The sequence below is a fragment of the Morchella importuna genome, assembly GCF_003444635.1.
Source record: "Morchella importuna strain M04M26 chromosome Unknown Morimp01GS025, whole genome shotgun sequence".
NCBI lineage: Eukaryota > Fungi > Ascomycota > Pezizomycetes > Pezizales > Morchellaceae > Morchella > Morchella importuna.
In genome coordinates this window covers 642,985-666,354 of record NW_025763422.1, presented here as the reverse complement: position 1 = coordinate 666,354, position 23,370 = coordinate 642,985, and the positions used below count along the sequence as shown (strand labels likewise).

The window sequence follows — 23,370 nt, the reverse complement described above, 5'->3', positions numbered from 1 at the left end:
GGCGTAAAGTGCAGTGCTTGCGTGAAGAGAAAAGAAAAGTAAAGGAAACAAGAAATAGCACAAGACAACACCCCTTTATATATCCAATACCCTTGTCCAATGATGACTCATACTCCTACGTAATAGAAACCGAAAAACATAGTAGAAATCCCCATTACAAATCCTGATCCCACTGCGCAATACCTCCTCCCCAAGTCCCAACTTATCTCTTAGCCAAAGTACTTAACTGCCGTTACAGTTCGTGATCGTGATCGTATGAATTGTAACCATTAATTTCTTGATCGGTTCGTTGCCGATAGTTGTACTTGTTGAAATATAATGTTTTAGTTTGAGTGAATGATGGTCTCCTCCACCACCACGTTCAAACCTACTGAGGTTTGCGCTACAGCAAATGACAAACGTGCGATAGCAGTATTCGTTCCGGCCTGCTTTCACGCCAGACTCGGCCGTTTGGCGATTCACTCCGCTGTTGCTAATTCTTCATAATGTGAGGGTATAGGTTCTTCTGAGTCTAAAATACGTTGTACCTCATCTGATGGGGGCAGTACTTCCATATTCACTCTCCTCAACCCTGACTTCATGAATGGTGATATCCAAAGTTCTTAAACGTTCCCATTAATGTGCGCTCGTACGAATCGTTGACCATTAATAAGGTGAACAAAAGGGTTCCCTTGAGGATCTGAGAGACTGTAAGAGCCTAAAGGCATACAATAATCTACCTTATATGGCCTATACCATTTGGCTTTGAACTTCTGTGGTTCTTCATATTTTACAAGGATGTAATCTCCTAGTTTGAACTCGTACGGTTTAACGACTGTATCGCAAACCTTCATAGCATTCAGTGCACGGGTGTATGTCACTTCATTCACCTGCAGTCGAGCATGTTGGAGCCGAATCAGACGGTCTTCAGAATTGTCGATCAATGTATCTAACGGATGTGTGGGATTGTCATAAAACGGTAGTGTCGGGTGCTTGAAGTACAAGGGGTAGAAGAGACTAAACTTAGTCGTGGCATGAACTCTAATCCTACAACAAATAGTGCTTGAACCAGACACTTATCCCATAGTTTAGTAGGTTTACCAATAAGGTACTTAGTTAACATTCTGCTGATCATACCGTTAGGGTTCTAAAACTTGCCGTCCGTCTTCGGGTGATACAGTATTGTCGTTCGATGTCAGATTGACAGTTTCCTCAAATAATTAGCCACAACAGGTGCTAAGAGATTAGTTCCATTGTCTGACAATAACTCTTTGAGCGGTCGATAATGACAGAATATTTCATCATGTAGGAACTCAGCTATTGTCTCCTGTTTAGCGTCTTCAACAGCTTTCGCGACAGATCACCCTGTAGCGTAGTTCACGTCTGTAATTATCCAACAATTGCCATCTAGAGTAACTGGCAGCTTGCCAATAAGATCAATAGCCCAACGGTCAAACGGTTGAATCGTACGAGGCGCCATATGCTGTGGTGATTCTGTCTCTTGACCATATTGTTGGCGTTGCACAGTCTGACAGTTCGGACATGCCACAACGAACATTTTGACATCTTTTTCTAAACTTGGCCACCAACCTCTATAATTCAACACTCCATCTAAGCCTGGCAGGCCTAGATGTCCATGCTCTTCATTCATTCTTTCAAGGAAATCAGCTCTGAATAGCTCCTCAATGTATGGTGCACTCCCGTTTGAGTCGACAGTACGGTGCAATCAGTTATCCTGTAGGAAGAACTTGTCCTTGTCCCTAAGGATAACATTCTGAATATGACTGTCATTGGGGAGTATATTGTTTTTGAAGTACTCTATCATCCCAGTTATCCAGCGTGGTTCGGTGTGTTCGATAATCATCCCGATGAAGTCAGGTCGTCTACTGAACGCATCGGCCACCACGTTCTCTTCCCTTCTACGATACTGTATATCCAAGTCAAACTCGCAGAACTCAGATATCCATCTAGCCAGTCTCTTTGGGGATGCTTTGGTTGTCTTCAAATACTTAAGACTCTCATGATCGGTAACGACTGTAGTGGTATGACCATTGTCGATGTAGTATTGCCACGTTCAAGTTCAGAGTGCATGTTTGATAGCTAACACCTCCTTCTCATGTATTGGGTAGTTGAACTCAGCCGGTGTCAACCGTCTGTCATCGAACGCTAGTGTATGTAAGCGATTATCTTTTGTTGACTGCTGTAAGAGCACACAGCCAACGGAAAAGTCGCTAGCATCCGTTTCGATCGTGAACGGAGATGATACATCTCTCTGAAGCAGGATAGTATCTGAGGTCAAGCGGCTCTTGAGTGTGTTGAATGCACTCTCATAGGAAGCATTCCAAACAATCTTTCTGTGTTTTTATTTTCTGACTACTGAGTTGTCTTCCTTTAGGAGGTCAAATAACGGTCCGGCAATGGTCGCGAAGTGCCGAACGAACCGCCGATAATAGGAAGCAAGGCCAAAGAAATTGTCTGACTTCATGGACAGTGGATAGCATGGGCCATTTCCTGATGATATCCAGTTTCCCTGGAGTGGGAAGAATCTTCCCCCCCCAACTTTGTGTCCACAAAACTCTAATCCCACTTGCAAAAAGGTAAATTTAGAACACTTTTCATAGAGTTGATTCTTCGCTAGAGTATCGAGTACAGTTGCAACGTGCGCACAGTGCTCCGTGAGTATTTCGGAATAGATAAGAATGTCATCTTAGGTAAATTAAGACGAACTTATCAAGGTACGGGCGTAAGACAGTATTCATTAGAGAAAGTATGTAGGAGAAGTAAAGTAATCGATCGTGTTAATTGTTCGAGCTAAGGGGGAATGCCCAGTATTTATACTAAGGAGAGTTAGTACAAAAGAAATGAAGTGAGTCATGGACGTGTGAGTAATGAAGTGACTAATAGGAAAGTAAGTCATGAGTTGAGTCATACGCCGATGACAAATACTATAATGAAATAATGAGAATCTTCCAATGCTATGAAACGTGCTTAGTGCCTTATTTCAAGATTCATAAGTATTTGAAACATTGCGGTCCCATTCGTAAGACCGAACAGCATGGCCAGAAATTCAAACTTCCCATGTCTGGTGTTGATAGCTATCTTATCTACATCTTTTTCAGCAATTTTAACTTGCCAATAATCAGAAGTAAGATCAATTTTGGTAAGGTGATGAGCTTTGGAAAGCCTATCCAAACATTCCTAGATTGTGGGTAAAGGGTATCCATTACGCCGCGTTATTGCATTAAGTGCCCCGTAATCTATACACATTCTCCATCCACCATCTTTCTTCCTGCTAAACAGAACAGGGAACCCACAAGAGCTTGATGATTCTCTAATAAGCTTCTTGTCCAACAGGTCTGTAACTTGTTTTGTCTGTTCGTCTATGTGGACTGTTGAGAGCGGGTACGGATTAACGTTAACGGGTTTGGCGTCTCCGGTATCGATCGTGTGAGAAATAGAATGTTCTGGAGGAGGATGGGATGGCAGGTCAGAACAGAAAACATGTTGATATTGTCTGATAATGTCTCTGAGTTCTGGATTTGAGCAATCAGGCAGATCGTCGCTGATTGCAGTTCGTCCCGTATTCGATTGTTATTCTCCGCCCGAACCGTTCTTCTCCGAATTGCTGTAGTTTCTGATGAAAAATAGACAAATTTCTGTATCCTTCTTTCTGATTGCCCTTTTTACTGACTGACAGGAGATAAAATTGAGTAATTCCTGTTCGTCCGTACCGTTTCACAAGGTTCGGTGATAATTGCCCAGTCCGAGTATGTGCGTACGTCCGTGGCGATCTTCGAGTGTAAATTTTAGAGTTGTTCAGTCTGTGATGGAGTTCACAGCTCTGAATCATTGCATTCCCAAAATAATGTCAAATTCTGGTAACTCTATAATACGGTAGTCAAACTTCCCCGGGTACGTTCCCATTCGTAGTGGAACGGTAGCGTGGCCAAAGACAGGAATCTTCTTCCCATTGGGCAAGACTATCTTCTCTTTCTACATATTAGGTTTCACTTTCAGCCTCAATCTCTCCAAACCTCTACCACTCACATACATCCTCGATTCACCAGAGTCCAGTAATACTCTGACATCGTTTACTCTGACCCAGCCGTCCATTACGCCCAAATGGGTATTTCCCGATGCATCGACCACACACATACGCTCCATCATCCTCTGGAGCCACCGCGACTAGCTTCCGGCCCCGTTCATCCCCAGTAGCGGCCGTTGCAGGTTCGCGTCTTGGTCGAATTTAGTGCCCTCTACGCCCGATCCCGTCCATTTCCCGAGCGGAAGTTACGCGAATGGGAAGGATGAACATTACTAGAGTTGATATTAAATGTAACATCGTTCCGCTTACTTCCATTGTCGGCAGACTTGTGTCTGGGTGCCGTACACTCAGAACTCTTTTGGGAATCTGAATTACAATTGTAACAGAATCTGTTGGCAAAACAATTATTCTTCCATTCTTTGGTACTACCCTTTTGTATTTTTGAAGAACCATATCCGATTGAATTGAAGTGTTGTCGTACATTCCCAGAATCATTACAAGAGCATACGTTATGGTTCGATTGTTTGAAATCTCTTCTACCGTTCGGAGCGGTATTAAGCCTGGAGTTGAAATTGTGCCTAACATACCACTTTCGATCGATACGGTGGCATAGCTGTATGTACTGTAGGAGATCTTCAGGTTGATACAAAATCATATCCAACTCATCCAACACATAATCCCTGAGGCCAGTCTTGAAGCGTTCCTTAATTTCGTATTCGGGCGTACGTTATGGTAACTGGTCTGCCAGGTCCAACAGATCGATAGCGAAATCACTGACTGACTTGATCTGTCTGAGTTTGTTGTATTGCTGTCGGAGACGATCGTTAAAGTTGAAGTCTGTGCATGCTTCGCAAATGGCCGAAAAGAACGATTCCAGATCAGTTATCTGTTCCAGGAAACCATTGGTGGTTTCATGCATCCATTTTCGAACCGCCCAAACCCGTTTTGCACGTCCAGTAAGGTAAGATGCAGCTATTTGAATACGTTCAGCTTCACTACGGAATCCTCCTCTTATGGTGTATAACTCAATGTATTCCCTTAAATCTGTAATACAATCTTGACAGGCCGTACCGGAACGCTTCCCATCGTAGAATTAAGGTGCTTTCATTATTAGCAGGCCAGAGTTTGGCTTGATCGCCATACTATGAAGCCGATCGGGTACGATTGTACCGGTAATGTTATCGGTTGTAAGGTCGATTAAAGTAGGGTTTCTGGAGGGAGTGCTGAAGGAGGAGAGTTGGATCCACGATTAAGCCCGTTGATAGTATCTGCTAGTTCTTCAATTTGTTCTTGAAGCATAGGGGCTGCCCTATTTGAGCAGGATTGTTCATATCGCTGAGTTCGAGGTTGGGACTGTGGAATCCACCGTCCATATCCACTGTTCCAGTATCGTCTCACATCGAAACAGAGCGGTCAGACAGGCTAGGCATTTCGTTGTCGTTTGTAACGATGAAGGGTGAATCGATTATGATCGAAGGGTATTGCTAGTGAACTGTAATACTATGATCCGTAGGAAGCAAGCCGTTGATTGTACCGAATGGCTACTTGTAGCACGTCGAGAGCGTAGCGAAAAGGTGGTTTACTAGGTTAAACCACAGAGACACTCTCATAGAGTAATGGGGCAGAAAACTTAAGATAAACAGGCAGACTACACTAAGTTTTACAAATGTTGTAACTGTACAACCAAGCGGACGTACGAAAAGGGTTCTACAGTGTTTCCCCTGAGGCTTACTTCGATGTAATCCTTAACACTAATACAATAAGGCAGGTATTGGCTACCGGTGCATAGTAACAGGTCGGAGGTCATTCCAATCGGCAAACGGAAACTGCGTAAGCGAGTCAAGCGTTTGCGCTTGGAGAAGTTCCGCAGAGAAAAACTTGAAGTAATTTTTCGGGTGTATAAAAAAAGAAATTTTCAGACACAGAAAAAAACGACGAGTAACTTCAGTGTTGCTACCATAGATGTGGAATTCGCGTACAACTTGCTTATCTTTATTACTACATACAAAAATAGATCCTTTTATACTAATAGGCAGGCGGCCAAGGGCGGTCAAAGGTAGGACTTTGTGGGTGGGTGGGTGCGTGCGTGCGTGCGGGTGACGGTTTGTGACGCACCCGCTAGTAGGAACCCTTAGTATGACTTCGCGCGCCCTAAGCCCTACCACATCTACCAAGTCAGGTTCTCACGTGCCTGTTACCGCATCACATCCGCGATTGCTGCAAACAAACCCCCACCGCCTCCGCCTCGTAGCCATTCAACCGGCCCTACTCCTCCGACTCCACAAATTGCCTACCACCGCCGCCTTGGTCGGCACCCCCCTTCACCCCCCAGCACTTCTCGCACGACACCACCGCCGCCTCGCCCTTTTCTTCCGCTGGGCGCTGAAGCGCCGGAAGCGTCTCTGGTCTGCTACCCCACATACCTCCCCTCCCCCACTGCCCCACTAATGTCTACTACAGTCACACATACGACGCGCCAGTCTCTACCCTCGTTCTCCATGGCACGTGTACCGCCGCCCACGCCGCGCTCAACACCTAGCGGTCACACGTGTATGCCGGCCTCCACACCATGCTCTCCGCCGCACATGGGGCGCTGGTAGCTTTAATGTAACGCTGCGCAGTGGGGTGGTACGGCAGACTGATGCGGCGTTCCTGTATTTGCGGGCCGTGAGGGATGGGAGTGGCGCAATCCTTTCTTGGGGGCTGCGGTGGGGCGGCGGTTATGCGGCTGTATGGGGAGGGAGGGTGGTGGAGCACGCGAAGGTGACTAATTGGGTCGGGGACGGGTACAAGCTGTGGTGGTGGGAGGGGGTTGTTGGCGGGGTGCGGAGGTGATATCGGGGATAGGGCAGGAGGGGGGGGGGGGGGATGGGAAGAGGAGGACGAAAAGGAATCCGGTGGAGCGTTAGTACACTCGGAACGTGTATCCTCCCCCGCCTGCCCCGCCGACCTCCACGGCATCTTACCACACCGGCATGGGTCGGCCCCCAGACGGCTACAATGGAGCTTTCCCGCCTCTTCGGAAGCGATATGGTTTGTGATGGACCCAATACGTATCCATCTCTTATTCTCAGTCTTCTTGCCACTCCCGCGCTCTTGCACCCCCGCTGGGGCGAATACACGATACAGACCGTACTCCCTCGCACTCCCGGGCTGGAGCCGGTGCTTGGTCGGACGGTGCCACTGCCGCTGGAGTCGTGTCGCAGCGCTTTGTATATGGCTGTGAGGGATTTGGCGTTGGTTGGAAGGGTGGTGTAGAGAGGGGGGGAGGAGGGTAATGGTCGAGGGTGTTGGAGTTGTTGGGTATGAACTTGGAATGGTGGCACGGCGATCGTTGGCCGGGGGGGGGGGGTTTGAAGAGGTGTAGGGTTTTTAGGTTTGGGGGGGGGGGGGGGGATGCGGGGAAATGATGGCGGGGAAGGTGTTTGAGATGGTACTTTTGGCGTTTGGTCTGGCGTAATGGGAAATGGTGGGGAATTGTACGGATTGAGTAATCGACGAAATCATCTATTCCCTGTGCCTGTCCGGATGTGCATTTTGGGAGACTTGCATGTGATCACCACCCACCCCGATACCGCCGGACCGACGGAAACCGGAATTGGTCCGGAAAGGGAAACCGTGATATGTGAATTATGTGTATAGATAGTATGCGTCAACCTATTGGAAGGGGGGCAGTTGTGCCCATTTCTGGGACTGACTGGGACATTGCGGTATGTAGTGAGAGGCGTGATTCCTGGGAGCTACGTCTCCGGCGGTATCTCATCTGGCCAGCGCATCATGTCCGCACACCCTCGCTCCAAACACGTTCCCACAGCCAGCGTCACCGCTCTCCCGCCTACTCTTACAACCCTCCATCTCGCACCCCTCCTTTCCTCTGCGATTTCTATTGATTACCTCTTGTCTTACACCCAGTAATAGAACTTGTGAAATACAAGACCGGCGCAAGAGCAGACGATTGTATCAACGATAGTGGGAGTCCAACCTCATCATCTCTTGACCTCGAACTAACATCTCTCCTCCAAGAAGATTTCACGGTTTCTGCGATATACACTGACCCTATTCTGCTGGTACCGCACTCCCCCGGGGGCGAGCTATAAATCTAGATTAAGCGGTGTAGATATGGCGGACTGGTGCCTGGATGAAATTAAAGAGTCAGAGATTTTCTTGACAATTCAGATTTTGCTTCGGCTTTCTGCGTGTGGAGGAGCGCGGTGAGGAGAAGACGGGGGATGGGTAGAGATTACATTTATAGTGATACTTGAGCCCGAGTTTGAAAATGGTGGAGGGTGTGAAGAGGACTGTGGCGGTCGTTTGTCGGGTGGAGGTGATATATCCAGTCTACTACTCTACATATGCAGAGGCTATTTCACTCCATGCCGACACGGACAGAGAGATACTACGGGTATCAATGATGGGGGATAGTTCCAAGGCCGACCCAAGGGGTGCTTAGGCGACGAGTAAACAACCGTTTTGTTCCACATTCTTCAATCACTTTTACGGTGTGGATCAGTTCTCGACGAAGGACGTTACTATCTATCTAACCACCTATATATGCCTCGACTTATCCGACCAAGGGTAATTTCTTGAAGCTGTCGGCTCAGGCTGTCTCATTGGCCCGATATCTTAACTTGGAGTTATCAACCGAATATCTCTAACCCGATTCACAGTCGTTACCCCGGATGTAGACCCCCGAATACACTCTCTCCTCGGATAATTAATGAATAAAAAAAAAAAAAAACTCTATCATGGGATCATGAGATATCACCCGGCTCTTGGCACTTGACAGTGGTTTTTTTTTTTTGTTTTGTTTAATTCATTAATTGCATACTTGACAGTGGTGTTGTCCGCCGCCAAGACTCCATCCAACCTGAGGTGAGTCTAGTCTCAGTGAGATCCTCATATGTTCATTACCTCATCCTCCCCCTCCACAACTGAACACACTAACAGAAATCTTCACTAACTACAAATCCTACTTCATCAACCACCCGCCCAACTCATCATCCTGCTCCACCTTCGCAATTGACCTCTACACTACCAGCAATACGCAAGAATACGACAGCATCAAACTCCGGTGGAGGAAGAATATATCTGGAACTACTACGCTGACAGTGCGGAGCGAAATGATAGGGGCAGGTAAGTACACTCTTCGAGTATCGGCCTGTGTTGTGTTAAATAAAGCATCTTCCGCTGGCTGGGCGAGCCTGTTCGATTTATAACCCGTGCACAAGATCCACCCAGATCGTGTCATACAATGATATTAAGGACCAGGTAATAACCAGAATAACTGCATCACCCTCTCAGGCTCTATGTCGGTTGCTAAATTACAATAATGCATAAGGCGGTGTTACGAGTGATAACCTATGCCGCAGGTGCGCCTGGCGAGTGATAACCCATGAACCAGGAGTTCGATTGGTTTACTCATTGTTACAAGTAATTCGTCCACCAAGAGCCTGGTCAATGAATAAGGTCAAACTGTACCAACTGTACAAGATTTTATTATGGCCGTTTGAACTTGTGGGCCCCCTACATCGTTGGTTTATGTCATGGCATATATGAAAAAAAATCTCCTCCTACAAGCTATTAGGAGCTTGAGTCGCCATACAAGTCAGCAAAATAGGTATTCAGACTGCTCAGGCCCGAGAACTAGAGCGTTTAAGCTTTCGAACAGGCTTTGTATAAATGGTTGAAACCACGGGTAGAACAGGTCTTGAAGATTTATGGACCGTGTCAGCAATTTATTTAAAAGACAAAACCTCAACCAACTGCAAAGTTAATTAAGCGGTTCAGTACAACGGGTCTGAACCACAACACCGGTAATCCACCGAAAGGCTCAGTTCAAGGACAGGAGGATAGGGGGAATTGAAAGCTCAACTGTGAGTATTCCTCGGTGTGGTACGTTATTTCTAGATTGTCTGCGTTCCTGGGTTGGTGATTAATTCTTGAATATTACTAGGTTGACTGACATATTCCTGAGCTAGTCCACGTAGCTCTAAAGCTGATAATCTACAGCATACCACAGTGCTATCTCAATCCGGGCAAGGAATTTATTCTTGTATGCGCAGTTAGATTTAGTTCATGAACTTTGGGAATACATCTTGCGGTATAATTGAATTACACTTCGTTCCTTGAAACACAGCTTAGGCTTGTGGGGTGCTTGCCCGTTCTGAGTTACTTCTAATTTAATATTTCCTTTATAGGCTTTCGTGGCAGAGTTATAATAGTTCGCAGATCAACAGAAACCGAAATACACTTCGTAGTGATCTAACGTCATTTAAAGTATGCTATCCGTAGTGCGGACATCCGCTCTAGTCAGGTGGGTCCCAAATTTCGAGATTATACCTACCCCAATTGCTGAAGTTTCCTATCTACCTACCTACCTACCATAAGTTTGATTTTAGTACGCAGTGCACAGGCGCGGAGTTTTAAAGGGAATCACAGGCAACTCTTGATTCGTTTGATTGAAGTTTAATCCAAATGTCCCAACATCGAAAACAATGGGTCCCACCGAATCCAATTTCTCCCATCTTCTAACCAACCTTATCCTCGCACCAGTACACTACTTATCCACCAACCTTCAAATCAGCATTCAAATACGACTACATATCTGCTCGACTACTCTCACCTATATACCCTTATCTGCATCCCCTGCTCCGCTTCGGCTTCACTCCTTCCGTGGAATCTTTGACAGTTTCGCTGCTTTGCCGGGGGCGCTTGCGTGGTGCCAGTGGAGCTGCGCTATTTTGAATATTATTAGGTCTCATTACCGGGGTCTCTTTGTTGTGCAGACGAGTGCTACGGCGGGGTTCGCTGGACGACCTAGTTTCACCCCCCCCTCTCTAAAAGTACTTGTGCATTGATCTCTAGACTGCTTTCCAGACACGCTAGCTGCAGCGGACTCGGGGCGTCATTCTCTGAGGTGGGTGGTGATGGAGCGGGGTGTTCCTCATGGTGTGTGGCTGAGCCCAGACATGGCGGATCCGACTGATCGGAGTCAGTAATAGGCATGATGTCTTCATCGGGTAATGATAGCAAGCCAGCAACATCTTCAAAGCCCGCCTCTAACGCCACAAGTGAGGGCGTTGACCCATTCCGGTCAACCGCGGACTGATCAGCTCCGCGATCTAGGAGAAATTTACAAACACCCAGGCGGCCGCACATTGCGGCCATGTGTAAAGGAGTCAACCCATTCCGGTCAACAGCGGACTGATCACCTCCGTGCTCTAGGAGCAGCGTACAAACATCCACGTGTAAGGGAGTCGACCCAAGATTATTGGCAAAATTAGGTTTCGCGTACCCGGTAAATGTGATGCCTGATAATAGCAGTTTAATGCTATCTATAGATCCGCCTCTGGCCGCGTGGTGTAACGGAGTTTCCCCATTGTTATCGACTGCATCAACCTCCGCGTTGTACAGGACTATTACTCCTACGAGTTTATGATTATTCTTTCCGACTGCGAGGTGCAACGGTGTTGAACCAGTCCGGTCCGGGAAGTAAGTTTTCGCCACCACGGTAGCATTCGTTCGGCGCTTTAGCAGCTTCCCCTAGCTTTGTAAATAATTCAAGAGCTGAATTATTCCCATATATTCTCGCCAGCTGAATGTATTTGTCATAATTTTGATTATCAACCTCCGGAGGACTGATCAAGTCGAGTAGCTTCTTTATTGTGCTCTCATTCCCACCAATAGCAGCAAAGCAGAACGTATTGAATCCCCAACGATCTTCCTCCCAAAAGTCCAAATGGGGTTTAAGAATTTCCGCAACTATATCATTGTATCCTTCCAACAACGCCATGTCTATAGCAACCTTCCTGTTATATATGTCGAATAGCCTTTCCCTCGTATCCGGATCAACCTCATGTAATAGCCATCGAATGACATCAATGTGACCGCTTCCTGCCGCAAACTCCTCTAGAGACAGTCCCTCTTCAGCCCTCCATGCCCCGTGACTAAGTAGTAACTTCATCATACCCAATCTACCAGCTCCTGCGGCACAATAAAGTGGTGTGAGATCGAAAACGTTCTTGAGCTCTATCTTTGCACCTCCCCCAAGCAGAACTATTGCTGCCGAATCGTGGCCCTCACTTGCAGCGAGGTGTATAGCTGCGCTTTCACTGCCCGACCCAGTGAAGTTAACAGACGCACCGACTGCAAGCAAGTTACTAATAGCCATAGCATGCCCCTTCTTAGTAGCATCAAGAAGTAAAGATCCTAATTTATTCTTCATAGTGTTCGGGGTCTTGGTTTTGACAACTCGCCGTAACAGCATATATGCATTTGATCCCTGGTCATTCTTAAGCCCTTCAATGAGACTCTTCAATCACGCCTCCATTTTAGCGTCGATAGAATCTCGATTCTCTAGCAAGTACCCCACAGAATACTTTAGTAGTGGCCTGTCTTCCAGATACTCTGCGCAAATTAGATCACCTCGCCCTCCAGGCTTCAATTCCTCACACATGATCTCGAGGAACTGTACGCACGCGAGGCTTATCATGCATGAAACCTCGCCATAGTCTGTGATGTTGAATGGTGTTCCAATCATACACTTAGGGGAGCTTTTTAAAAATTCTCGCACCGTTTGATGCATAAGTTGAGCAACCGCAAACCCATTTTTCCCTAAATCGATGTGTCTAGTCAGTGGGAGGAAGTTGTTTGCGGCGTGGTCTATGAGACTTACTATCTTTAATATCGACAAGGCTACTAGTGCAACAAGTTACGAGATTCCGGATGTTCACGGATCTGTTCTGCTCCCACCGTGTGTGATCCGGATCGCATCGTGTCTTGTTATTGAAGAGCGCAAGAGCATCACGTAACTCACCGAGCTCGATTGCACCATGAGAAAGCAGGCAGAACCCGAGAATACGTCCCCCATTAATCAGTTCGTGTGCATCTCTACCTTTTTTTATTTCTTGGAATATATGCTCAAAGAAGCTCTCGAGATCTTTGGGAAGGCTCTTCAGGAGTTCGAGTAGATTACTTGGGCTTGAACCATTTCTAACCTTTTGCTCCAACTCAGCTATGACCAAGCGAACCCATAGAAATACACCATCGGCTGTAGCTAATATGTAGTCTTCAAACTCTTTTCTCAACGAGATACCACACTCCTCGAATACATTTCCGTTTAATCGAGCATTTGTGTATTTTCTTATATCGGTTTTCGTGTAATCTTGGAGAGAGATCCGGTTCATACCCCCTGATGGCTTGTATTGAAGTTCGTTGATCGGTCGGCTTCCAAACAATACTTTAACCAAAGGTCCCGTTTGATTGTTCTGTACCGCTTTCAACACGTTCTTGAAATGCTCGATTATTTCGATACGGTTGTTTCCTGTGTTTTCAGACTCGTCCAAAGCGTCTATGACACAGTATATGGTAGACGGGAATGGATGTTTTGTATAAACATCCTCCATTATTCTCCTTAGTTCGTCTATCCTCCAATCCATCGGGAGATGTCCCTGGTTCGTCCTCTTGTGATATATTTGCTGAAAGTGGATAAAAAAACGTTTCATCTGCCTCAAGAACCGAATGTAATAGGGCTTTTAACATGTTAAGATGGCTTCTTTCCGCTGCGCCGTCCCTGGCGCTGTAGAAAAAGCTGCTAATGATTGCATCTTTCACAACCGGATTTATATTCTCCCTGATATATCTCATCAATGTACTTTTACCACTTCCTGGTTTACCTTCAACTAAGAGAAACCCTGGATCAGCTCGCGCAGAGGTATTCCAAGACCTGTACTCTTCTGTCTGCCATAACCAGTTGAATGTATGTTTTTGGTGTGGCGAAATCTTTTCATATCTGGTGTTTTGGAAAGCGAGGGATCTCAAACAATCTATAGTGGGTTAGGGAATGATTTACAGGTTCTACAGGGAGCTCAGAGAACAGTCTTTAGCATACCCTGTCTATATTTGGCATATTCGCTGTAAAGGATAAGAAAATCCACCGACTCCTCCAGATAAAAATCGTTGTCTGGATATTCACCCACGACCAAGGTTCTCACCATGTCAAAGGGCTTCTGAGCATTGTGCCTAAATGGAACAAGGTTCCTAATGAGCTCCTGAAACGCTCTCTTGGGGAGTTTACCAATGTCGAGAATAATCCCAAGGTTCTTGAATCTTTTCCCTGGTTGATTTCCAGTCTCGCCGGGATATCCTGAAATAGTGCTGAGTGCAGCTCCCAGAGCAGGTCACGATCTAGAGGGAGATGAGGCATTCAAGACATCTTGAGTCCCCAAGTTTGGAATAGATTTCAGCACGAGTAGTGAATCGTCGGTCATGGATTGTAATAAGCCTCCGAGGAATTGTCCATATCAAGTCTTGCACTTCCTGTGAGCAAGTATCCACGGCTTCTCGAAATAGTGTCCACACTACCTCTGCATTTGCACTATCTATAACCGTATTCATCAGGACTAGGGACCTGTGTAAATAGCAGAGAGATAAGCAAGAGGTTTCCATCTTTGGGAAGACTCGCTGATGATATGATATGACAGATTCTAAGTTGTGATACCCGCCAACAATTAAGAGCTTATCACTCTTATCTCTTTTAGACCAATCTTTGTAGTTGGAGTTGTGGAATAACCAGCAAAATTCTTTTGAATTTTCCAAGCCATCAAGTTTGTCTGGTCCGTCGATATGTCTAGGCCGGCCTATACGACCTTGCCAGTTGCCATCCTTGGGCGAGTTCCATTCTAGGCGTTCTAGGATTCTCTCACGGTCGTTACTGCCTATTTAATTTTAAATCAGTTTTATAAACATTATTTAGTTCGCCTAAATCAGGCCTGGCAGCTACACACCGAGACAGTACTTAATTCCTGTAACGACGGTTTGGAAGATAGGGTCGTCCACCGAGCTCAGCTTGGCCATTCCTGTGCGACTTGACTTCACCGAGAAGCATCTCTCGTTGGGGAGAAAGAGCTGACCAGAGAGTCGGGTTACTGTTCCGTGCAATTCGCGGATATGACAGATTCGTGAATGGACTTTACAAATTCGCGAACAGACTTGAGGTATTCGTGAATGGACTCCTAGGCTCATACATCTGTGACAGGACCAGTCTATTCACGAACAGCCTGGGGAAACTGTTGTTTTAATATCAACACTTGATAACTAATAATGATTTATATTAACCCCGATGACTACTACAATCACCAGAGACCTCTAAAAACAGACTAGCGACCCTAAATATCGAGTCTGGAATAATAATTAGCACCTTCAAGATCTTTAGCGAGCTTCAGTGACATCCTGTGGCCTCTATCAGCCTCAGGCACCTTTGCAAGCTCTTATTTGGGCCCTATGACCTCTAGTAAAGCCATATGGCCTCTGATAGAGCCCAGGCAATTCGGGTGTTGGTTCCAAGAGTCAATTTCACTACCTTTTGCCCAGTCCATTCGCCAACGGACCGGTCCGGCCCCGGGTGTACGGAGAAAGCAGTCCATTCACGAATTCGAGGTGTCCGCCAGTGGCCCGGAACATTACCCTTTGAACACGTTCAGCTGCCCGTTCATCGGTCCTCGTGCCCACCTGTGTAACCTTGAGCCTTTCTCTGCGAGGTAAAGAAGGATGGCGGTTTAATTCTTAGACGTTTTACCTTTTGTGTTTTCTCTATTTCAAAAAAGGAATACACAACTCCCTTAAATTCTTTCCAAACGTTGGCGAGAGATCTCTGTTGGTTCTCTAAGAACTCAGAACCTACTTGTAACTACCCCAGTATGCCTGTACACTTTTGGCGATCTATATCCTCTTGAACAAGCTCATAGAGGTCGGACACCTCCATTCCTTGATGCGGCGTCCCAAATAAAAATATTCCGCGAATACAGTCTCAAAGATGGTTTTTTGCCCGAACATTACTCCATTCAATTAGTAGCTGTTGCATCAATTAGCATTATACCTCTTGAGTTACGAATCATATCTGACCTGGATAATCAGAATTCCCCCCAGACTATGCCCGATAAATACGATTTTCCGATCCTATTAATTGTCAGAATTGGTGAAGGGTTCTTTCTTTATCTCGCTGCAGACCACGCTTCCCCCGTTTTGCCCCACGCAATGAGACAACGCCGAGAGAACTTGATCAAAGGTTATAAAGAAGTCACCCCAGCGCACGAGAAAAACTCCTAAGCTGCAATATTGATAATAAACTAGACATACCTGGCAGTAACGCCGAGCGTTGTTGAGAGCTACTTCCAACTTCATCACGTAATCCCACATTCGCATATCATTAGGGTGGACCAGGCTACAGTCGTACCCATAAGTCATTATGCGGGTATTCGGAAAACCTTTAGGTAGAAAGTCGTGTATCTACATAGGGCGGTTAATGGGACGAGAGGTTCGTTGCCGGCTTCTCCAAGAGCCAAAAGCATGACCGCCCAGGCCAGTGATAGCGATCACACTATATCGGGCACATAATTTAGGACTGACTGGGCCGGGGAATATTTTTGAGAGCTGAATTTACTCTGCGACGATTGGCAGTGTGGGTTTGTTCATCGGGGTCAAGTCGTAAAAGTGTCTGTCGATCACCATGTGAAAGGTTTCCCGATTTACTTCAACGACCGGGTGTTCCACGTTATGCTGATGTGAAAATCTTGTGCGGAGGGAGTTTGTGCAGCAATCCAAGCCGAGTAAAGCGCACTGCGTATCGTCAAAAGGGGATGGGAAAGAGCCAGACAGCTTCGCCGTGCTCCAGTCTAATTCTCCATCGATATGGTTCGTTAAGTAGTCCATGACGTCTTTGCTATCCCAGTGTGGAGGAATTCCGCTAATACGGAAGCAAATAGGAGAAGGCAGTCCGCTGGGTTGAGGAACATTCTCCTGTGTAGTAATATTCTTGGTAGCGCTCCCCGGAGCCGGAGTCGGTTCTCGGTCAGTGTTCTGTCTTCCGGGAGTGCTCAGTTCTAGCTCTGGAGCACAAGTAGTTGTATTCATGTGTGTATGTGTCCGTGTGGTGTGATAATAGATTATTTGTTCTTCGACAGCTATTGGGGTTGGAAGGGTGGGGGCTCTGGAGAGCATTGCAGAAACTAGGGTATATGTAGCTCTCTTTCCATGTTTCCGTGCCAGCCCCCCCCCCCCCCGGGGTGGGAGCGCGGCCTATGCGTTGTGATTCTATTATGCGCTTTGCAGCGTTGGCCAACGGCCCAAGTGCGTTTCGGGTCTGCTCAGGACCAGCTGGGCGCGAGATCTCAATTCATGTAGGCCGAAGACCCAAGTTACAGGTCCCGTGCGCCTAACAAGAGCCTGCCGCGGGTGGAAGATTTGGGCCAGATATCAAAACCGTTGGAATCAGCGAACCTACACCATTATCTCTCGCATTTCTAAGCGCAAATTTTTCTGCTCTGCTAAGGCCTTCAACCCACCCGTCATTACCAGAAGTCTAGAACAGCACAGAAAAGCCCACTCCCCCTGCACTCCCTCCCCCAAGGCTCGATCCGAGTCATGCTATTTACCCGGGCAAATAGGTCTCTTCTGATTTTCACTGATTATGAAACATCTAGGCACTCCACTTGCGGCTGAGCGTGTCTGTAGCCATGATGTTGACCAATTCCAGTTCAGTATTTTATCCCGGCCGTTTCTAAATATGCGACATCAGACCAAATCCACCTGTAAGAAAAGAGCTGCACTTTCTCCAACCCGGAAAATCAGCATCAGCGAAAGATTAGTGGTGCTAAGACGAGATTGCTCGCCCTTGTTTTTTGACGAGGCGAGTTCGGCATATTGTCATCTTTATCCCTGAGTGTGCAGGTGTAGGATTGCTGGTCCATAGAGTTTGAGAGAATTGTAAGTAAGTATCTGTCTTCCCTCCCGCTCCTTCTGTGTTCACAGCCTTTATTCCAACCATCGTCCCAAAGAACTCCGGAAGAGGCGCTTTGTTTTGGTTATAGCTAAAGTAGAGAGGTGATATTAGTATACGTATTGCGAGTTTCGATCGATCTGATAAAACCTTCCACATAGCCAAACTCTTCCGAAGAGCCACATAACCGGTGGGCTCCAAATCTTCCTAAAACCCCCAAAAGTAAGGGGGATAGGTCTTTTGGTCATTTGTCCAATTATTGGAGTCTAGAGTACGGTACTTGTAAACTTGTGAGCCATTGCACCCAGATACCGACAACGAACACTAGCAGCTAACTAGCTAAGGCCAGGCTTGGCGCGCTTACTAGAATTATAAGGATCCCCACATATATCCTCGTCTCCTCTATCTCTATCCATCTCACCACGCATTACAGCAAGTTCCATAATACTAGGCTCAAATTACTTTCACACACATAGTGTGATTCTTTAAATAATAGCCTACTTAGGAAGCCCGAGCCCGATATTCTCCCGAAAAGGTAATTTCAACTGCCTAGATAGCCTATATAGGCTATTCTTCGAGAATTGTACTGTGAGTTGAGAACGCATTCTGAGCCTAGTATTATGAAACTTACTGTAAGCTACCTACCTCCATGTTCTGATCGCTATACTTACACCACATAGACTTCCACACCGACACTCAATCCACCCAAACGGACCCACAATCGCACTCTATTGTTATTTTGTCGCCCCCTCGAATTCGACGCCTATTATGAACGATATGTGACGCCTACCACCAACCCCGGCCATCCTGTTCTGGCACCTACTAGGACTCGACTTCCATGTGAATAGAGGCGTCGACTAATACCGGTTTGGGGTTGCCTGAGGGGGGGAACTGTCAGTAGGCAGCCAGTTGTCGAGCCTGAGGCAGCCAGGTACAACTAGGCAACGACGCGGGGTGTATATGCATAAAATTATGGCCCAGATATAGATAGGCGGAGAGGTGCCAGAAAGCCCTTGCCTTAGCCATGTCAATATACCATTTGCCGAATAGGTCTCAGCATCAATATATACCCATTCCGGCCCGGGAAAGAGGCTCCGCACGAAAGCTAGTTTCGGGTGTTGTACTAGCAGACGGTATCGGTGGATCTAGGTTAATCCCTGGTGGGGAAATATGGCACCTTAGAAACTCGTGGCGGTAAGAGCTGTTGCTGTGGAACTGTTCCATGCTCTCCACCGAATTCATTCTCCACGAACTAGCCTATGGTTGAAACGGAGTTTTTACCCCTGTAAATGCCGTTTTGGACCGTTGCCGAACGGGCCCTCAGTTCCTAAGGTTTTGGAGGTCACTCTTACCTGGTCTGGAGGAAGTATACGGGGAGGTACCGAGGATTTCTAGACATCTCCCCTTCCAAGGGAATGTTATGGTGCAAGTTAGTATGCATAAACGTGTTGGGATCTGTCCTGTTTCTCAAACTTTAAAACCAGGCTGCGGCACCATAGCAATCCTACAGATCACGAGCTTGAAATCTCTCATAGCCACAGCGCAGGTTACCCAGAGCGCCACCAGCCACTAACCACCAACCCCGGCGCCTAACCCACTTCGCCCTCATTCTACACAGTATCCCACTCATCCACTGTCCAAACCCTCCTCGCCACCTGGGCCTCACGCCCAAACATGCACTCTGCCCGATCAGAAATTCAAAACTCTCGACTACACCGCTAGGATTCTTCAGACGCACCAGCCCTACCCCACTACGACCTGCCCGCTCTTGGCAGAGATCAGCAACCCAAACACCCCCGACACGCGAAGCACGGCTCTCTATGGGCTCGTACACGACGCGCTACACGTCTTCTCCGCAGCCGGTGGGCGGCCTCGTAACAGCATTCCCCAACCCCGGGCATCGCGCACCCCCCGCAGCGCAACTGTCACATCCAACTGCCGCGTGCGCGACGGTAACAAGTCCATCCTCAGCACGAATCGCTTCATTGAGGTCACGCACATCATCCCGCACCCGGCGGAGGCGCATCCTGGTCGATAGTGGAGATGCTTTTAGGCGCGGAGGAGTTAAAGGTGTGTGCGTTGGGCGGGGCCGCAGATGGAGGCACGGATACGGTGGCAGTACAATGTGTTTAAACTCCGTCGAGCATTGTTTGTTTTATAGGGGCCATTGGGAGCTTGTCCCACCACTAGACAGTGTTCTTCCGTATGTGGAGAGCACGTGTACGGAGGTGAGCGCGGCGCTGGATGACTATCTTTCCCCAAACCTTTGCACCTCGACAATCTCTCAGCGGCAACCCCGCCCCCTCTTCCCCACACCGCTTTACTACTCAGTTAACCTGCTCACTAGTATCCAGCACCCATCGGCTTTCTGTCTAAAAGCCTCTCGACCTCGGCTCGCACACCAGCACGGCGGAAGGCTGCACCCGCTATGCCGGAGAAATCCTGGAAGGGCATCTCATCACGTTGCGCACGCTGAACAGGGCAGATCACCCGCTGCTACTGCAGCTGCATATTGTATACTCGCTCATACGTATCACAAGGCGGTCGCTAGGTACCCGTAGACTGAGGGTAGTGACAGTAGTCGCGGGTGGGTCGAGGATGCGGTGGATGTGGATAGGTGGGGCGAGAGCTTGAGGAGGAGACTGTTGGCGGCGGGATGGATGGAGAATGAGGCGGGGGTGGAGGGGTGGGTGGACTCTATGCCGCTGGGAGGTGTAGAGCTACCGGGGATGAGCTTCGGGGGGAGGCATGGGCCCCGCCGGATGTGGAGGAGGAGCAGGAGGAGGAGCAGGAGGAGGGGCAGGAGGGGGAGAAGCGTGGGGAGCATGCCGAGACTTCAGGGGGGGGAGTTAGCAGCCAGTGACCGACACCGACAACGGCAGCGTCATCGTATGCAGAGCAGGGGGGAGGGGGAGGAAGGGAGTTTTGGGCAGGTTCAAGACGGGTTGGAAGAAGAACCGGAGGAGACTGACATTTGCAGCAAGAGGCAGAGAGATCGGCGGGGGTGAGGGGTGAGGGGTGAGGGGGGAGGTAGGAGGTGCGGGAGTATGAGGGGATTACCCTTCTGGAAGTCGAAGAGAAGGCGAATTATCACTAGGGGGTGCTGGAATAATTCTAATCCTCAAGTCGCGGAAGGAATCGGGGGTGGCGCTCGGACTTACCTTTTACTTAACAAGCAGGGATATAACCGCATTCTACGACCATCATCAATTCAGTCTCTGTATTCTCCACATAACACGGTGATGTCCAGAAGGAGAGTAGGGAGGAAATACTTGGTCTCGGTCTTGGTGCATAGACACCGCAACGGAGCACTTCAGGCTCCAGTGTTCACGGTATGTTTGGGCAGCCCCTGTTGGTCTTGACGCTCGGATGAAGGAATCTCTATCTTGTAATGATGACAATGGGATCAATTCGGTGCTACAGCTCATCTCTATACTATCCAGACACTTGTGTCACACATATTCCCAACCGGTTGATACCACGTAGCCGTGGCCTTGATACTTATTCCGCTAACCTACAGTGCAAGGAAGATATGTTGACAGATAAAATAACCGCCAGGGCTCGAGAAATATCAACGTGGTCAAAAGCTAACCTTTAGCGGAGGTGTTGTCCCTGGCTCTCTCTTTGTCCCCGGGAGCACGACTTTTTTCTTAGTTTTTTTTCTTTCTTTTTTGTTTCGGGGAACATACAACTATCATATAAAATACTACGCACTTTCTAATATATCAATATCCCGATATTAATCATTAAATTATGATTAGAGCTAGCAAATAAACGTAACGCCCTTATTTATCAATATGGTTCCTACTAGAGATGTCGTTGGCGCGACCTTCGATTCGGGATGGGTTGAAAGTCGAAACCCACGTACGGGGATCCGATGTTTTGGCAATAATCTCCCGTCTTCGCTCACCGGAAGAACCTCCTCCACTCCAAGCGGATATGTAGCAGTAAATGCATTACCTCCCCTACGTGGGGAAGTACATATAAGGTTCTTGGTATGCCGGAAGTGTACACTAAACTAGAATGCTTTCCAAAAGAATTACTTATACGAGATCGAGTGCTCATAGGCATGTATATTGGAATCTCGATCTCAGCAGTCGTAAGTAGCAAGCATATATATATCTTAACAATATCTCGTGTGCAGAGATATGATGATCATGATATTGACACCTGAAGAACGCAAAATAAGAGGATGCAGCTTGAGGATGTTTCCTCCTTTCTCGTGGATTACAGAGGGAGATCTTGTAATTGGCAATATTTGAGCTATCTATTGCGCGGAGGCTCTAGGTTTAAAGCTACTATCTGCAATATTTACTCTGCGGTAAAAGTCCACAATCATCACATGGAGGTATCCTTAGACAAAAACTCGGATAGAGAGGTTTATATTCCGATGTGTATTTTAGATCACAGAATATCACTCGCATTTCGCATTCTTTTATTAATTCCATGCATTTCGGTTTCTTTGAGATCGGGCTTTCCCTAATTCTCTTGCTTTGTTTCCTTTCATTCTAGGAATATATTATCATTCAAACTTTGAGAAAAAAGCTTCGTGCATCACGGCAGAAGCATCAAATAGACGTATTCCCGGACACATCCGGAAGTCCAGCTCACCTGGACAGGTCCGGATTCGCCAATGTAGCGTGTCCTTATATTTTATGTGTATCAATAAGAGTTTTATGATAGAGATTTACCTCTGCACACCTTTTTCCCATAAGGTCCAGAAAATCTATACCTAGCTACCCACCCTCCACATGCATCGAATCCAAAAGGTTCTTATTCGGATTCGCCTATTTTCTTATAATTTATAAACTTCCGGCCTCTCCGCCCTTCATGGTATTCCCAGAGGCCATTGCACCCTCCTGTTCTTATACGATCCGCTAAAATCCTCCAATTCCAATCCTCAACACCACCCACATGTGTAGTGATGGGGGTGAGCCTGAGACTTCTCGGGAAACCCATGAGACTTTTGGTCTCGAGAATTGAGAGAAAAGTCTCAAGACATCTCGAGACAGTGTGAACTAAGATAAACGAGGCAATACTAGTATGTTTAAGGAAATAAATGGGCCATTCTGATGAGAACACTCTCACAAGATTGTCTGCTTTCATGCAATAAACGGTCTCAAAAGGAAGGGAACCTGGTGAAATGTTGACCCCAAGTGCCAACCCTTTTCCAAGTGCCAACCCTTTTCCTATCAATTTCCACTGCTTCTAAAGCTAGACTTGCCTGTTATTCTTACTATTAAAGTCTTTATGGCGGCGTATATTCGATACCAGGTTGGATTAATATGGTTGCAACGTTCATGAGCCCATGAGAACGGGCTCATCATTGCTGAGAAATCTCACAAATAGTGAGTCCGGTCTCGAGCAGTCTCACCCCCATCACTACACATGTGGGCACTCTCATCCCGCCCTCTACCACCCCGAATTTATCCGCCATTACGACCCATCAATCGCCGTTGTCAAAGTCGGTTCGACTATATCATGTTACTCCGGATAGATTCCTTGCTCTGGTAACCATGGACGTGCACTTATCACCAGCATCAAATACGGTATCGAGTGATACTGCATGAAA

The 23,370-nt window shown here is 47.2% G+C and overlaps 5 protein-coding genes across 5 annotated transcripts; 3 read left to right on the top strand and 2 right to left on the bottom strand.

Annotated features, from left to right (window-relative positions):
* Positions 1 to 6,160: 6,160 nt before the first annotated feature.
* On the top strand, positions 6,161 to 6,563 carry LAJ45_07759 (uncharacterized protein; the record flags this gene model as incomplete). Its single annotated transcript, XM_046117314.1, has 2 exons — positions 6,161 to 6,429; positions 6,485 to 6,563. 2 exons carry the CDS (start codon positions 6,161 to 6,163, stop codon positions 6,561 to 6,563), a joined length of 348 nt encoding a protein of 115 aa, XP_045969610.1.
* A 1,093-nt stretch (positions 6,564 to 7,656) lies between these two features.
* Positions 7,657 to 9,410, top strand: LAJ45_07758 (uncharacterized protein; the record flags this gene model as incomplete). Its single annotated transcript, XM_046117313.1, has 6 exons — positions 7,657 to 7,669; positions 7,743 to 7,935; positions 7,995 to 8,091; positions 9,063 to 9,157; positions 9,253 to 9,292; positions 9,363 to 9,410. The coding sequence occupies 6 exons, from the start codon at positions 7,657 to 7,659 to the stop codon at positions 9,408 to 9,410; spliced, it is 486 nt and encodes a 161-aa protein (XP_045969609.1).
* A 2,052-nt stretch (positions 9,411 to 11,462) lies between these two features.
* LAJ45_07757 (uncharacterized protein) lies at positions 11,463 to 13,428 on the bottom strand (the record flags this gene model as incomplete). The annotated part of the gene is made up of 3 exons (XM_046117312.1): positions 11,463 to 12,335; positions 12,396 to 12,637; positions 12,699 to 13,428. 3 exons carry the CDS (start codon positions 13,426 to 13,428, stop codon positions 11,463 to 11,465), a joined length of 1,845 nt encoding a protein of 614 aa, XP_045969608.1.
* Positions 13,429 to 14,209: 781 nt separating this feature from the next.
* On the bottom strand, positions 14,210 to 16,933 carry LAJ45_07756 (uncharacterized protein; the record flags this gene model as incomplete). Its single annotated transcript, XM_046117311.1, has 9 exons — positions 14,210 to 14,739; positions 14,809 to 14,893; positions 15,488 to 15,532; positions 15,600 to 15,649; positions 15,705 to 15,731; positions 15,860 to 15,875; positions 15,926 to 15,979; positions 16,160 to 16,244; positions 16,464 to 16,933. 9 exons carry the CDS (start codon positions 16,931 to 16,933, stop codon positions 14,210 to 14,212), a joined length of 1,362 nt encoding a protein of 453 aa, XP_045969607.1.
* Positions 16,934 to 19,618: 2,685 nt separating this feature from the next.
* Positions 19,619 to 20,661, top strand: LAJ45_07755 (uncharacterized protein; the record flags this gene model as incomplete). Its single annotated transcript, XM_046117310.1, has 2 exons — positions 19,619 to 20,349; positions 20,517 to 20,661. The coding sequence occupies 2 exons, from the start codon at positions 19,619 to 19,621 to the stop codon at positions 20,659 to 20,661; spliced, it is 876 nt and encodes a 291-aa protein (XP_045969606.1).
* Between the last annotated feature and the right edge of the window lie 2,709 nt (positions 20,662 to 23,370).